Source organism: Lacerta agilis, chromosome 17, assembly GCF_009819535.1.
Source record: "Lacerta agilis isolate rLacAgi1 chromosome 17, rLacAgi1.pri, whole genome shotgun sequence".
In the NCBI taxonomy this organism is placed as follows: Eukaryota; Metazoa; Chordata; class Lepidosauria; order Squamata; family Lacertidae; genus Lacerta; species Lacerta agilis.
The window spans coordinates 2,127,688-2,144,432 of NC_046328.1; the positions used below are offsets into that span (position 1 = coordinate 2,127,688).

The 16,745-nt window shown below is 45.3% G+C and overlaps 1 protein-coding gene across 1 annotated transcript in view; it reads left to right on the top strand.

The window, feature by feature from the left end:
• The window catches only part of DHX37 (DEAH-box helicase 37), a 38,442-nt gene that overhangs the window by 16,939 nt on the left and 4,758 nt on the right, over nucleotides 1–16,745 (top strand). Inside the window, exons 12-25 of the mRNA XM_033174529.1 lie at nucleotides 1,329–1,402; nucleotides 2,114–2,258; nucleotides 3,174–3,250; nucleotides 3,660–3,892; nucleotides 5,234–5,345; nucleotides 6,544–6,650; nucleotides 7,027–7,215; nucleotides 10,060–10,184; nucleotides 10,268–10,384; nucleotides 10,955–11,127; nucleotides 12,117–12,231; nucleotides 13,335–13,472; nucleotides 14,701–14,795; nucleotides 15,501–15,574. Of these exons, the coding sequence (XP_033030420.1) occupies nucleotides 1,329–1,402; nucleotides 2,114–2,258; nucleotides 3,174–3,250; nucleotides 3,660–3,892; nucleotides 5,234–5,345; nucleotides 6,544–6,650; nucleotides 7,027–7,215; nucleotides 10,060–10,184; nucleotides 10,268–10,384; nucleotides 10,955–11,127; nucleotides 12,117–12,231; nucleotides 13,335–13,472; nucleotides 14,701–14,795; nucleotides 15,501–15,574 (1,774 nt within the window). The remainder of the gene's footprint in view (nucleotides 1–1,328; nucleotides 1,403–2,113; nucleotides 2,259–3,173; nucleotides 3,251–3,659; nucleotides 3,893–5,233; nucleotides 5,346–6,543; nucleotides 6,651–7,026; nucleotides 7,216–10,059; nucleotides 10,185–10,267; nucleotides 10,385–10,954; nucleotides 11,128–12,116; nucleotides 12,232–13,334; nucleotides 13,473–14,700; nucleotides 14,796–15,500; nucleotides 15,575–16,745) is intronic.

Genomic DNA, 16,745 nt, shown 5'->3' on the forward strand with positions numbered 1-16,745 from the left:
CAAAAGCAGATTGTGCTTTTTATTTTACAAAGAGAAAAGGGAGTGTTGAAAGGACCCGCTCAGCAGCTGATCAGCAAGAGATCGGGAGAGAGATAAGAGTCCCGGCTCCCTTTCAGCCCCGCCCTCCTTTGTTAAATGTGCTGCAGAGGGAGGTTGTTTGTTTCCCCAGGACATGTGACTGGCTGATTAGATTATCTGTCTGCAAACAGTAGAAATGGCTCCCTTTCCTTAAGATTTTTTCAGAAATGTGAGTTAAACCCCATAAAAATGGGGCTTTTCCTCTTTGCTTTTCCCCCTTTGCAAAAGGAGCTTTGCTTTTTCCCCCTTTGCAAAAAAAGCTGCAAAACCTTTAGCTGATCGTCAAAAAAAAACCCAAAACAAAACAGGGCTTTCCCTTTTGCAAAAAAGCTGCAAAACCTTTAGCTGATCCTAAAAAAAGGCCTTTTGCCTTTGCAAAAACAGCTGCAAAACTTTTAGCTGATCCTAAAAAAAAAAACCAGGGCTTTTCCCTTTGCAAAAAAAGCTGCAAAACCTTTAGCTGATCCTAAAAAAACCCCAAAAAAACCCCACAGGGCTTTCCCCTTTGCAAAAAAGCTGCAAAAGCTTTAGCTGATCCTTTAAAAAAGGCCTTTTGCCTTTGCAAAAACAGCTGCAAAACTTTTAGCTGATCCTCAAAAAAAAAACCAGGGCTTTTCCCTTTGCAAAAAAAGCTGCAAAACCTTTAGCTGATCCTAAAAAAACCCCAAAAAAACCCCACAGGGCTTTCCCCTTTGCAAAAAAGCTGCAAAAGCTTTAGCTGATCCTTTAAAAAAGGCCTTTTGCCTTTGCAAAAACAGCTGCAAAACTTTTAGCTGATCCTCAAAAAAACAACAACAACAAAACCAGGGCTTTTAGAGGAGGAAAACCAGAAAAAAAATTTTTTTCTTGTTTCCTCCTCTAAAAATGAGGTGCGCCCTATGGTCCGGTGCGTCCTATGGAGCGAAAAATACGGTAATTTTGTACAGTATTTGGTCTGTGACTTAGTTATTTTGCTTGTGTTATTGAGGGACCTCCTCCTTTGGGCTATTGCTGTTAACAGTTGCCACACAAAACTCGTCCCACAGTTGTGAGCAATGGATCTTTCAGTTTGGCAGAACCTAATACTTTGGCAGGTGCTGTCACTGTACTTTTTTCAGCACCAGCTTGAAACATTTTTGTTTAAAACCTAAAGGTGTTTTAATCATTTTTACTGTCAATTTTAGTTACCGTTTTACTACAATCCAAAAGGTGTATGCATTTTTCATAAGTAAAAATATTGATGTAGATGCTGCTTCCTTTCTTGTTCCCAGGCGGCGATGAAGACAAGGAGGATTCAGTTGAAGAAATACGAAGCTTTAAGAAATCCAAACGGAAAAAGAATGTGGTATGCTTTGATTGAGGGCTCCCAAGTGGAACCAACCCCAGCGGGGCTTGCATTTGGCACCAAATTTAAAAGGCACCGAGGAGCAGGTCAAGGCTCCTTTGCAGCCATCTCTTTCCCTGCCCCACACCTGGGGTGTGTGGGTGTGCAGCAAATTCTGTTTGTAATAATTGTTTGGATACACTATATTTTTAATATGCTAGTTGTGATAATTTTATGCCCATTAAAAAGAAAAAAGAAATGCTAATGTAGCATTTTTTTTTCAATTTCCCCAAAAATCTCCGTTTTTTCACCAGAAAAAAACCGGTTGTTTTTTCCCCCCCGAGCTTCAAAATTTCCGGAAATTTTACATCCCATCACAACCCTGGCTCTGAACCTTCCTCCTCTGAGGCTTCCCTCGGGTTCCCCGGCTGGTGCCTCCCACCACTCCTCTTCATCCAGCCAGTCCCTGATGCAAGTCCACCTCCCCCATCCCACTTGGACCCTCCGAGGGTCTTCCAGCTCCAACTCTCCAAGCTCCTCACATTCCTCCTCAGGATCTGACCATCCCCTCCATGGCACCTCCATGGGGCTCATGCCAAACACAGGTGACCAGAAACATGGCTGTTTTGCAATAGTGTTTCAGAAACCACTGCCTCTCTGTGCCTGTATGTGCTCTGAATTTAAGCCTTAGAAAGCCATGATCCCTTTGTGCATTTCTCCCGATCCTTTCAGGTGCTGCCCAAAATAGATCTGGATAACTATTCCGTTATGCCAGTAGACGAAGGAGATGAAGACAGAGATGCAGGAGCTGAAGAGGATGCTGACACTGCTTGCTCAGATCTTGACCTAGAATATGGAGACGATGGTTTGGAAGAAGGTTTGCCTCTTGGAAAATATGTTAAGGCAGTGTTGGCTTTAGTTTCTGCAGGGCAAGACTTCCTCAGTGAGCCTTCATTGCTCCTGTCATCATCTGCTGCCGCTGCACTTCTTCCTCGTGGATTTCCCCACCCTGCCACTAGCTTGCTGGGGAGGAAGTCAGTGAGCAAGTGGGCATTGGCATTTTCTGCTCCTCCTCCTCCCCAACACAGTTGCTCAGGTCAGAGGAAGAGGCTGGTGAGCAAGCTAGGGGGTTGCAGTGATGAGGAACAGGTGCAGGCTTAGGGGGTTCCCTTGCCAGAGATGTCCCTCGCTGGCAAGATGCCCAAATATATCAACCCCTGACACTGGCTTGTGTTTATACATGTTGGGACCAGACTTTATCATTCAGCTGTCATGGCGCTTAGAATCATAGAATGAGAGTTGGAAGGGACTGTGAGGGTTGTCTAGTTCCAACCCCCTGCAGTGCAGGAATATTTTTTTTTTTCACAATGTGGGGCTCAATTAAGAGTCTCATGCTCTGCTGATGTGCCCTAATTCATCCTGATCTCTGTTCTGTTTGTTGTGTTTTCTCTCTCACTCCAAATAAATCATAACCTTTTTGCAAAGATGGTATGAATCATAGCAAAGTTTTGCCAGGGTTCCCTGTGAAGAGGAACTGACAGTTAATCCATTCTGGGAATTGTAGTTCTGTGAGAGGAATAGGGGCCTCCTAACAGCTCTCAGCACTTTGCAAACTACAGTTCCCAGGATCCTTTGAGGAAGCAGTGACTGTTACAAGTGGTGTGATACTGCTTTAAATGTAGAGTGTAGGTGGGGCTGTTGATTCAAATGGTGAAGTCAGTTGGACAGCCAACAGACCTGTAGACTGTTGCTTAATACTATTGTGTGTGTGTGTTTTTAATTTTGTGTACAGGTGAGAACCCAGATTCCTCCCTCCCACTTTATGTTCTTCCACTTTACTCCTTGCTGGCACCAGAAAAGCAAGCCAAGGTAATGATTCATTTCCCTGGCAATACTGGGCTCCTCAGAAAATGTACCCATGAGCTCATTCTCCCAGTAAATCCTTTATAAAACATCCATAAATCCATACACAAGTGAGTGGTTTGGGCAGGTTTGCAGAAGCCCAAAAAACACCTGAGAACCAGCCCAGTGAGGATTGAGCATGCTCAGTGGGCACAGAATGCTGAGTGGAAGGAATTGGCAGGAAGCTGGTAGAGAGGGGAATAATACAGAATATTCTGGAAAGAGGGCTTGGCTGGGTAGAGCCCTGAACACTGCATGCTGCACCATTTTGTTGCATGCCTCACTTGCAGAACTTATAGGTTGTGGGCACCAGCTGCCATATTGCTGGGTGATTTTTCTAGAATCTTCCCCCCCCCTTTTTATTTCTGTGCTCCAGGTTTTTAGGCCCCATCCTCCTGGGACCAGGCTCTGTGTTGTAGCAACCAACGTGGCTGAAACATCCCTGACCATCCCAGGCATCAAGTACGTGGTGGACTGTGGGAAGGTCAAGAAGCGCTTCTACGACAAAGTCACTGGAGTCTCATCTTTCAGAGTCACCTGGACGTCTCAGGCATCTGCCAACCAGCGGGCCGGCCGAGCTGGGCGCACAGAGCCCGGCCACTGTTATAGGTCAGCTGACTTCCTTTCTCTGTTAGGTGGACCATAGGAACGTAAGAAGCTGCTTTCTACTGAGTCAAACTGCTGGGCCCTCAAGCTCAATATTGTCTGCACTGACTGGCAGTGGCAACGCTGATCATTGACTGTAACGATAAATATTTGATTTGACTGGCAGTGGCTTTCCAAGGTTTCAGCCAGGAAAGTTCTTTTGGATTCAGTGGCAGTAGCACAAGTGGAGAGAAGTTCCGCACTTTTATTAAGTAGCAGGCTTGGATGCAGAATAAAAAGCAGTGAAACAGTCTTTAAGCAGAATAATACAGCATATGCAAGTTAAAATTCTTCCCCATTCAGTTATCAGGGAATGATGAGAGAGAGACTCCAGCAGCGCAGTACACAGCATGCAACAAGATCCAAGATTGAAGATCAGACCCCCCCCCCAGGGAGATTTATACCCCTTAGATCAGGCACAGGCAAACTCAGCCCTCCAGATGTTTTGGGACTACAACTCCCATCATCCCTAGCTAACAGGACCAGTGGTCAGGGATGATGGGAGTTGTAGTCCCAAAACATCTGAGGGGCCGAGCCTGCCTGTGCCTGCCTTAAATCCTTAGTGGCTGGCCTAATATCTAAATTCCTCCCACCTGTTAAGCTAGGCAAATATACAGGGCCAGGGTTGTTAGTTAATCCTGCAGCTGCACCATTGCTGACAGGCACTCAAGCTTCAGCTACAAGTGGATCCTCCCACATCCCAGGAGCGCAAGCAGCAAATCAAGAGCATAAAGCAAACCAAAAACCCTTGAGAATAAGCATGGAGGAATAATTGTACAACCAATTAACCTATCTCTTCAGAATACAAAATTCTTCAGCAGCAGGTTTCCTCTACAGGAGCCCTTCTCAGCCCTGTCCAGAGATCCCAAGGATCGAACCTGGGACCTTTTGCACTCAAAGCAGATGTTCTGCCACTGGGCTATGGGCCTTTCCCAAAGTAAAAGGGCTTTAATTTCAGTGGGTAATGCAGAAGATCCCAGGTCCAGTGCCTAGCGGCATCTCCAGGTATGGATGGAAATGACTCTTTACCAGAAACCCCAGAGAGCCTCTGCCAGTCCATGTAGACAGTCCTGAGCTAGGTGGACCCTTTGGTCTGCCTCAGTAGAAGGCCCTTTCCTATGTCCCTGTGTAAAAAAAGCCCCCAAGAAAGTCATATCACTCCTGCAGCAATCCAGGAGGTTCACATCTCCAGCTGGTCTCGACAGTTGGGAGCAACAGCTGTGCACTAGTGTATTTCTGAAGCCTTCTAGGCAGCTGCTAATTGCCACCCCCCACCTCCGACTTCCCCCTCTCGTTTTGTTCTAGGCTTTACTCTTCGGCTGTCTTCAGTGACTTTGAGAAGTTCTCTTCTCCTGAGATTACCAGGCGACCTGTTGAAGATTTAATCCTGCAAATGAAAGCGCTAAACATTGAAAAGGTGGGAGTCAATTTATGGCTGCCTTCCTTCTGCAATATGGCCTATGTCATTCCTGTCTAAGTTGGTCGTGCCGCCTGGGTCTGATGGGAGTTGTAGTTCAAAACCAGAGGGCGCTGCATGGTGGGGGAGGAGCTGATCTAGCTTCAAACTAAATGAGACACCAACATAGGAAGCTGCCTTATACTGAATCAGGCCATTGCTCCATCTATCCCAGGACTGTCAACACTGACTGACAGCAGCTCTCTAGGGTTTCAGGCATGGTTCTCTCCCAGCCCTGCCAGGAGATGCCATTGGGGGTTGAACTTGGGATCTCCTTAACGCAAGGCAGATGCTCTGCCTCAGAGCTACATCCCTTCCCCACCAGTCACCCAGTTTCTTTTTTTAAAAAAAGATTGCAGGTATGGGGAGCATTAACCCTTTGTTCCCACTATGGGAGCTTTCCCACCATGCAAATTGCAGGTGCAAGGACCAAGTCAAAGGGTTAAATTAGCCCATCGTCACCAGTGGTCAAGGAGGAAGTAGACCTCTACAGATTTATGTTAGATTGCGACTCTATGTAGGCCATCATTCTGAAACCTGGAAACTGCCTCAGAGACAAAGCCTATTTAATGATTTTGTGTGTATATAATATTTAATTTTCTTTTTGTTAGAAGAAAGCAAGCTAACTTTCTAAAGATTGCTATTGTTAATTAGCCCACAGGTAATATTGGCCCACCCTCTAAAATAAGTTGGTCAGCAGCCTGCCCCTGCCCCCAACTCTTTGGTGAATTCCAGCACTGCTGAAGTTGGAAGGTAGACTTGCAAACAGATGGGGATGGACAGTTGTTGATTAATAGCAGCATCTACCCTCCCTCCCCTTTTGAATTATGCTGCTGGGAAGAAGAAATCTAGAGTGAGGTTAAGGTAGGAGTCTGTTAGGGTGGGGGAAGAACCAGGGGTGCATTTTTGTGTCGCAGGAGCTTGTGCTAAGTTCTGGTACTAAAAACAAATTTATGCACTGGGCATGCATGCACACTGAGGCACCCCATTTCTTAAGCAGTGTTTTGCACCTGGATCTGGTCAGTGGATCTCTGGGTTCTAGTGGTGTTGATGATGTGAGTAGATGCCACAAGCTTGAAGTTATTCCATGCCCATCTTACTCAGTTCTTTGGCATCTCACCTGTTCATGCTGGGTGTGTCATTCTCTTTGTGTTCGCAGGTGGTCAATTTTCCCTTTCCTACACCCCCGCCGTTGGAAGCGCTAGTTGCTGCTGAGGAGCTGTTGATAGCACTTGGAGCCTTGCAGGAACCCTCCAAATCTGGAAGGTAGACTGTACAGACCTGTTTACTGATTGTTGTTGCTTTTTTGAAAAACCAAGTTGAACTATGCCGGTTGGTGGACTGGACTGTGCTTTCTCTCTTTTCTCCTCACTATGTAGAACCATCCCTACCATTGGATAGAGTGGGGTGGCCATCTTGCACAGTTCTTTTGAGCTGCCATGAAAGGGCAGAAAAATAATGTTTTTGTTTTTGTTTCACTAATGTATAAATCATGCCATTGCCTGAGGCCATCAAAGCAGTGTACAACATGATAAAAGAAATAAATAGCATACCAAAAATACAAATTCTAAAACCAACATTTGAAGGGCACAAAGTCAAGAGAGGCCTGGTCTAGGAATTGACTCCTGTTCCTTTCTTCCAGGCTGAAAAAGTTGCAAGAAGCAAAGCTGACGTGCCCCATCAGCCCCCTCGGGGCCACAATGGCGGCCTTTCCTGTGGCTCCCCGTTACGCGAAGATGCTTGCCTTGAGCAAACAGCAGGACTGCCTCCCATATGTCATCACCTTGGTGTCAGCCCTGACGGTTCGGGAGCTCTTTGAAGAGTTTAACAGGTGAGGGTTCCCCCAACAAAGTGCTGGGCTCCATGTCTGCGTCTGCTGTTTGCTGCCCTGGACTCCTTTGGGAAGAATGGTGGGGTAGAAATTAATAAATAAATAAACTTGCCACTCTCTGAACTGGTGACCCAAAGGTGTGGTCACATTGGTGGTATTTCATTGGCAGTAAAGAATTGCACCTCTGAAAGTCGTTGCAATTCCTCTCGCCGTACTGCTGAGGACACACAGCCCATGGTCACCTTGTGATGAATAATGGTAACCTCCAGCTGAGCACAGGGACGCAGGTGGCGCTGTGGTCTAAACCACAGAGCCTAGGGCTTGCTGATCAGAAGGTTGGCGGTTCGAATCCCCGCAACGGGGTGAGCTCCCGTTGCTCGGTCCCAGCTCCTGCCAACCTAGCAGTTTGAAAGCACGTCAAAGTGCAAGTAGATAAATAGGTACCGCTCCGGTGTTAAGGTAAACAGCGTTTCTGTGCGCTGCTCTGGTTCGCCAGAAGGGCTTAGTCATGCTGGCCACATGACCCAGAAGCTGTCTGCGGACAAACGCCGGCTCCCTCGGCCAGTAAAGCGAGATGAGCGCGCAACCCCAGAGTCATCCGCGACTGGACTTAACTGGGAGGGGTCCTTTACCTTTACCAGCTGAGCACATAATTCGTACATAAGTTGTCTCTCTGTTTTTTTAGTACAAGTCACAAATTTAATAAAACAGGTATATGTGGTAGAGATTCAGCAGTATCCTGCACTGCAATCCTATGCATGTCTACCCATAAATTTGGAAAGATACCAGTATATCAGCCTATTTCTGTTCAGTGTCAGTTCTACATGCACACAAGCATAGCTCTGTCCTTTTTTTGCAGCTTTTAAAAAGCATGCATGAAAAACATGCATTTAAATTGTACACAGTTTCCTTAAAGTGCACACTTTGTATGCATTCTTTCCATGAAGTAATGCATTTTGTGGGCTTTGTCATTGCACTTCTCCCCAAAATATGTATTTCTGATAAAATACTCATTTTCGGATGCATTTTTTGAATGCCGAACTAATTATTTTGCATTGCAAAATTTGTAGAAGTACTGATCTGATTGATAGCTGTGTTCCAATCCACTTATAAGTCTGGAGCGATTGAATTGCTCAGTTTGCTTCTCCCAAATGCATATCTACCAAATTTGCCCTCCATCCTTATTTGAAACCAAGTGCTTATTCCCAGGAAAGAATGTATAGGATTGAAACCTTAGAAAGTATGTGCGCAGCCAGCACTCATGTACGTTCATATACACACTGCCCAGAAGCTTAGGGTCTTTTGCTGGAGTTATGCCATGTCCTTGTTATGGATGTGTATTAACCCTTAACCTTATGCCCACAAGAAGCTCACAAAGAAATGAAGAAAGCTTGGTTTATTATATAAAACAGGAGTAGCAGAAAAACTATAAAAATGCTGCTTTAGACAGCAGTGTTACAGCCTAAACAGGTAGCAAAATACATGCATACCTTAAAGAGTAAAAGATTCCAGGACTGGATACCTTTTTATTAGTACTGTATTTAAATAACTATTATAGCAAGATGAAAACACAAGCAGGATTTGAAATATGAGCATCAGCATTAATTGTTAAGATAAATAGGTTAAAATGGATGTATTGAATAGTTTATGTGAAACATGCAGCATCTAAGGGTGGCGATGTGGGTTAAACTACAGAGCCTAGGGCTTGTTGATCAGAAGGTTGGCAGTTTGAATCCCCGCGGCAGGGTGAGCTCCCGTTGCTCAGTCCCTGCTCCTGCCAACATAGCAGGTCGAAAGGTATCGCTCCGGCGGGAAGGTAAACGGCGTTTCCGTGCGCTGCTCTGGTTCGCCAGATGCGGCTTGGTCATGCTGGCCACATGTCCCGGAAGCTGTACGCCGGCTCCCTCGGCCTATAAAGCGAGATGAGCGCCACAACCCCAGAGTCGTCCATGACTGGACCTAACGGTCAGGGGTCCCTTTACCTTTACCCTTTAAGGGTAAATATTGAAACCATGGAAGGGAGGGTGGGAAGTTCACAGAAGTTCACGGATAAAGTAATATATGGTCTTTTTTTTTTGTTTGGGATTTTTTTTGTGTGAAAAATCAATAAACAAGATCTACCAAAAATAAGAATAATAAAGAGTAAAAGATTCCCAAGCTATTCTAAGAAGCATGGGCATGACAACGTTGTCATAAACCCACACTAGAAGGAGGGGGCAGTTTACCTGTCCTTAAGGCAAAGCAGACATGTGCTGAGTCCTGGGAGCACTGGGTAAGTTCTGTCCTGCTGAAGGCATGAGAGCTAACTAACCTTTGAATCTTTTTGCCAAGGCATGCCAGTGGAAAGGGGAGGGGGCTGTGGACTGAGGGATTCCTACAATTTCCATAATTCCTTTCAGAAATGTGAGAAATGGTTAAAATGGGCCATTGTGTTTGCTTAACCAAAGGCTGAAAGACTTGTGACCTTCTGAACCTGGGCACCCCTGTTACCTGCCCTCAAATCACACAACCATTGAGGACCATTGAGCAGTATCCTGTACTTGACAAACAAATTAGTATGTGTAAACCTTTAAGTCAGATGTGTGAACTCAGGATATTCCTGAATGCTTTTCAGCAAGTGGCTGGAATCAGGCTTGTTTCATGGTTACTGGAGTTCATCAGAGAGTGTCTCATGTCATATGAGAGTTCTGCCAATCTTACATTTACGCCACAATCTACTGAGATAAACCGTATCATAAGTTCAGGTTCACACACATCTCCTCGCAATGGGAGATGAGTTTTCCGAAATTAGCCTACGCTGAGGGATCCTGATGCATGCTGGGTTGTGCCTTACATTTGCTACAGGCCTGCCATTAGCGAGGAAGAGCAGGAGACGCTCAAGGGGAAAGGGGCACGTGTGGTGCAGATGCAACGGATCTGGGCTGGACAAGGGCCCTCTCAGAAACTGGGAGACCTCATGGTAATGCTAGGTATGTTCTTTTGCTCTCCCTTTACCTTTAATTGTGCATTGGTTTGGCTGAATTCCTCACAGGATGTTGCCCTTCTATTCCAGGAGCTGTGGGTGCCTGTGAGTATGCTGGGTGCACGCCTAAGTTCTGTGAGGCAAATGGCCTGCGCTACAAAGCCATGGTTGAAATCAGGCGCTTGCGTGGGCAGCTAACAACTGCAGGTAAATACCCCTGGGAGCCAGTTGTTGTTTTCTGCCGCTACGGAATAATCCACATTTGGCCTTTGTCGGGGGGAAGCCAAAGAATCAGGTGTGTGTGTGTGTGTGTGTGTGTGTGTGTGTACACACATACACACACACACATATACACAAAGCAAATGCAGTACATTATTAATACCTTCTATAAATGTTGTCAAACCCAGTACTTACAGCATGTGTACCTGTGTATTTATAAATATATAAGCTTCATAAATAAGAAGCTAGTTTCTTTTATTTAAAGTTCTCTATACATTTTATGAAGTAAATATATTTTTGCCATGGGATATCTCCTGCCCTGAGAGTCTCCAAATTTGAAGACAGGTCTTGCTTCAGTGCTGAGTTGCTGCATAAGCTGTTGTGAAGTAATGTCGCTTTCCCTTCCATTGCCTTTTGCTTTTGCCCATTTGTTGTTTTTCTGAGTTTTGTTCAGAGGCTCTCCTCAGCCACAACCTAGGCCATGTTAACTCAGCCTGGCCTCCTTCAGTTTTCCAATATTCTCCTGATTTTTGACCTGTTTCTTCCTTTTGCGGAAAGTGAATTCAGTCTGCTCGGACACCAGCTTCTTTGTCGATCCCAAAATGAAGCCCCCATCAGAAGCACAGGTGACTTTCTTGAGGCAGATAGTCTTGGCCGGCCTGGGAGACCACGTTGCCCGGAAGATCCAAGCTGAGGAGCTCCTAGATGATAAATGGAAAAATGGTTACAAAGTACGTGCAGTGTTAATAATAGTCCCCCAGCTCAGTTTATTCCCTTTGGATCATTTATGGCAAGAGTTGGGAGCCCTTTTTGGTCTGAGGGCCAAGGCCAGTGGTGGTCAGTTCTTCACCTGACCAAGCACCTCAGACTCTGTCTTGGTGGCTTTCCTATGATGTGAAGTTATTTTTATTTTTGGTCTGCTTTTACTATTGTCTTCAACCATATCTTAGTAATTTTGGGTGGACTGCCTGTTTCATTAATCACTGGTCTCCTTGTAATTTATTTGTGAGGAGTTTTTTGTAACTGTATTTCTTTTTAAATGCCTTGAAAGTGTTTAATCTCAAAGGCACCCTGTAGGTATTTTACATATGTTACTTATGTAATTTAAGGATTTCAGAGTGCTGTCGGGGGGGGGGGGTTGAGGTGGCAGGCGATAGCAAAAACTATCCCCCCTTCTGTTCTTTTCGGTTGGACTAGATGACCCTTGGGGTTCCTCCCAACTCTACAGTTCTGTGATTGCTGAGCTCCACAGTTGTCCCTGTCAGAGGGTAGAATACTTTGTGCCCCTTAAGGTACCCCATAACTGTTGGTGGAGTAAGAGTCAACAGCTAATCCAGTCAGCTTTGTGTGTTGAATTGGCGAGGGATTTTGTGTGCGCTCTGCCTGACCAGATCTACTTTTGTGGCTTTTTTTGCTAAAGCCCAAAGGTCTGCCACTTTAGAACCAAGTACAAAATAGTGCTTGATTTGATAAGAGGCGAGGCCAAACAGCGACTCATGCAAAGATGCAACCAGAGAAGCTGTGCTGTTTCATTGGCCACAGTTGCTCGATCTGTCAGTGTCCGGGCAGAGGAACAAAACGTCTTTGTTCCATTAATGGACCTTGTGCCTTCCTACTTTTGGAACCTACCTGGTCTCTAAAGTATTGAGCTTGTTTTTATTTGTTTTGCTTTCTTCCTTCTCCACACACTGCCATCTCTTGCCGCACCTCGCCAACCCAGACTCCTCTTCTGGACGATCCAGTCTTCATCCACCCCAATTCCGTCCTCTTCAAGCAGCTCCCCGAGTTTGTGGTGTATCAGGAGATTGTTGAAACCACCAAAATGTACATGAAAGGTGAAATCAACTCCTTTCCCCTTGCTCTCCTCCTGAGAATAATCCTAAAGGATCAACCCAAAGGTTCCTTTATCCCAGCACTCTGTTTGCCTCAGTGGTCAACCAGATGCCTCTACCAGGAAGCTCCCTGCTGTTACTGCCTAGCAACTTGTTCTGGAGATATACTGCCTCTGAAAATGGAGGTTTTATTTACCTATCATGGCTCAATAGTCATTGAAAGGTTCCTCCTCTTCCCGGAGTTGCTCTAATGCAGCTGTGGGAAGCCTGTGGCCCTCCAGGTGTCTCTAAACTCCAGTTCCCACCATCCCTGGCCATTGACCATGCTTCCTGGTGCCAATGGGAGTTGTAGTTCAAGTAACATCTGGAGGGCCAAAGGATTCCCATCACCTTACTTGTGTGTCACATGGCATGCCTGCAGAAATGAGCAGTGAGATTCAGGCGAAGGAGCTGCCTTTTGCTTCTCAGATGCAGACGACAGCTTTGCAGTGGCTTAAATGCACTGACAATTATTTTTCCTTTTAAAGTTGAGACTGTATGAAGTACATCTTAGTGGCTTTTGTGCAGTGTCCTTACAGACTCTTAGAGGAGCCTTAAAAGTTTTATCATGGGCTCTTCAATAAGAGAGATCAGTGGGAGCAGACAAGCGGCACACAAGAATAGTACACATGCCCTTGCCAGTAGTCCCAGCACATAGCTGTGAGAGAGTGCTCACAGGCCTGGACTCAGCACTTTACAGCGTTAGGCAACAGCCAGGGACCTTAATGGGGCCTTCTGTGTTTTATTATCGTGTTTCTCTAACAGCAAGGTTTTAAACTGTATTTTAAATTGTTGTAACCTGCCCTGGGGCAGGTAATAAATGGGATAGGGGTTAAGCAATAATAATGTGGGGGGCCCTACACCAGGCGGCTGGCTCTGAGATACTGCCATTTTAAATTTCCCACTATGCCCTGGGGTGTTTGGTGGTGTTTCTCCAGGACATTGTGGGAAACGTTAACAGCAGCTTCCTGGACCACCCACCATTGTTGCCAGGTAAACCTGCAGCACTTAAGGTCCCCACGGCTCCCCAGAACCTTCTTTCACTGGTTGTTTTTTCTCTCCTTAAGGTGTCTCAGCCATTGAACCAGAATGGATCCCGCTCCTTTTGCCTCCATACTGCCACTTTGAAAAACCTCTGGAAAGCCCTCCTCCTTTTTACTGCCCTGAAACGGGTAGGGTTCGATGCCACAGACCAAGTGTCTTCTGTAAGTTTCTCAAGAACAGCTTGGCTTTTATGGGAAGAAGCGGATTTGTTACTAAATCGCATTAGGAGAATACTGTCATCATGGCAACCACAATATCACAAGCTTTTTGCATTCTCCAGGAGTCATTGGAGTTGCAGCCAGGGTTAATTCTACTCAGAGCAAACCTACTGAAAATAATGGACATGGCATAACTTAGGTTCGGTATTTCAGTGCATCTACTCTTGAGTAAAACTTAGTTGCATACAACCCTTTCCCAGGGTAGGTCAGGGATAGCCAATGTACTGCTCTTGTACTCCAGCTCCCATCAGCCACATTCAGCATTGACAGGGGTTAGGGATGATGGGTGTTGGAGTCCAAGAGCATCTGGATCGGGTTGCATCTCAGCCTGCTAGGAACAAGAAGCAAAATAATACTTGAGCTCCCATCTGTGAAAACAAAGAATTGGCTGGCACTCACCAAATTTATTGCTGTTGCACAGAAAGTACCTGTGCTACAAAGGTTTTGCTAACAATATACATTTGAAATAGAAGTTCTGCTATGAGGATTCCCACTTAGGTATTTCTGGCTGCCGTTCATGTCCTTCCTATCTCACCCATATGCAGGAGGGGGTTAGTGCCAGGGCTGGCCCACCCAGGAGGCAAGGTGAGGCAGCAGCCTCAAACAGCAGGATCCACAGGGGCAGCAGGTCCAGCCTCCAAGGAAGGCATCGCCCGCTACAGCCGCCACGGGGGCAGCAAGAGCTGCGGTGTGGTCTTTGGAGGCCAGATCTGCCGCTGCCTCAACAGCCCCCCCCCTTCCTCTATAACAGCCTCCCAGCAAATAGCAGGCGCTGCTGTCTCCCCCCCCCCCCCCGGAAGGAAATGGCAAGACTGCCCTTTGGCGTCTGTGCCTACCTAGCATGATTCAAAGTAGGGCCCTTCCCTGCAATGGTCTTTGATTCCAACTTCAGCCATCAGGTAAGGTTGATTTGATTGCTCCCCTTGTTCCCAATGTAGATCTTCACTCTACCCTTGTTCCCTGGCAACGGTGCAGGGGGGGGGGGCATTTTGTGGTTTGCCTTAGGTGCCAAATGTCTTAGGCTGGCCCTGCACGCAAACAAAGCCAGCTTGCAATCTGGAGACTTCACCCACCCTTCTCCTTCCCTCCTGCTTAGCCTTCTGCTGAGAAACAAAATGAAGAGAATGAGTGTGGATTAGTGCCTTAACAAAGTCTTATAACCTCTCTGCAGATCGGGTAGGCTGGCCGCTTCCTGCTGTAGAAGTGGATTACCCAGAAGGCCTTGAGTGCTACAAATATTTCACTAAGTTCTTATTGGAAGGGAAGGTAAGAACATTTTTCTCCACCTAATTCCTTGTGTTTATATATCTTACAGTATTTCATTGCTGTTGTTATGATTCTTAATGTATAGATTTTGTTAGTTAAACAACTCCTTGCTTGGAGTACGCCTTTAGTTGAAATGTAATTCAGACTGAGACTTGGCATAAAATAGAAAACTTAACGTTTATTAAAGGAAGTGCATTACTGACAGGAAGCAGTTATATAGTCCTAGCTAGGTTTCTCCAACCTAGTTGGAGAAACAAAGAAGCCATGCTTGCCTCTTTGTTCTCAGAAGACAGATCCAAGATGACCCTCCGCCTCGAGGTCCAGAGTGAGAGGAAGAGCAAGTGTAGGAACTTGTAAACAGGTTGCAACCTAAGACTATCAGTCTAAACATCAAAGAGATAATGAGAAGTCAGCATAGTGATGAAGGTATAGGGATAGTTTGGGAAGCTGGAGGTCCCTGCCTCGATATCTGTCTTAAACCCACACAAACCCCTCTGGGTGCTGAGTTGCACCTAAATGTCCAATGAGGATTTTGCAAGACATCCTGTGAATCTTATTGAAGGGTAGGCTGTGAGTACCTGAAATGAAACAATGAATCTAATGCCCATTTTCAACAGAGCCTCGGTGTTTCACAGCCCATTGCCTTAAGCTTCCTTGAATGCATGGTGGCCCTAAAATTGAATGTAAAGCTCTTCCTTCTTTTAGGTTGTTAAAAAACTGGCTGCTTACAGCTCCTGCTTGTTGTCCAGTCCAGTGACAATGCTGAAAATGTGGTCCAAGTAAGTTGTTGTTTTCTATACTGTTTATATTTTCAGGGGGGGAAACACCTCATTAAAGCATTGAATAAAACAATCCAGAATAAAACATTACTGAAGAAAGTCAAATACAAAGTATACATTCAAACCAAACATAATTAACACAGGACCTGGTTTGCCACAAGGGGGGAAAGGAAACCGGTGTTGCTACCACAGCGAACCAGCTGCTGTTTTAGGAGTTTGGGGGCAGCTTGTAGACAATGAGAGAGAAAAGGGAAAAAAAGAAGTAGGAGGTGTTAGATGCCCTACTGAGCATGGAAGAGTTTATCGCAAAACCAAAGGATAAAGATGTATATCAAGGCAATTAAATTCCTACAAGCACAATTTTTGATGTTAGTTAAACAAGAGATTGAGATGAAAATTAAATTAATGAAACAGAAAATTTTTGAATTTTCTAATAACCTGGTAAATTATTAGCATGGCAACTCCAAACAGAAAGAAAGAATAGGAGAATAAATAATATTGTAGATGAGGGTTAGCATTTGATGAGGATTAGCATTTGACTAGCCCAAAGAGATAAGGAAAATGTTGGAATTTTTTTATTCTTTATTACACTGTTATGAGAAGGACTTTAAGAAAGTGGATTCTTATTTAAGTGACTGTTTACATACCCCAAGTATCTAAGGAAAACTGGAAAATTTGAATGCACCCATATTGATATCGGAACTGCAAATGGCAATAAATCAAATGAAGATGGGAAAAGCACTGGGGCCAAATGAACTTACTGCAATTTATTATAAAAAGTTTCAGGATGCACTTATAGAACCACTCAAGGACACCATGAACAGAATCTTGGTGACAAGAGTAGTCCCAGCTTCATGGAAAGTTGTACCATATTTTTCGTTCCATAGGACGCACCTAGTATTTAGAGGAGGGAAGGGGGAAAGCCCTGTTTTTTTATAGGATCAGCTGAAGTGGTGCAGCTTTTTTTGCAAAGGGAAAAGCCCTGTTTTGTTGAGGATCAGCTGAAAGTGGTGCAGCTTCTTTTTCAAAGAGGAAAAGCCCCGTTTTTATGGGGTTCAACTCACAGTTCTGCAGCTTCTGGTCCTACAGCCATTTCTACAGTTTCCAGACAGATAATCTAATCAGCCAGTCACATGTCGCTGGGGAAACAAACAGCCTCCCTATGCATTCA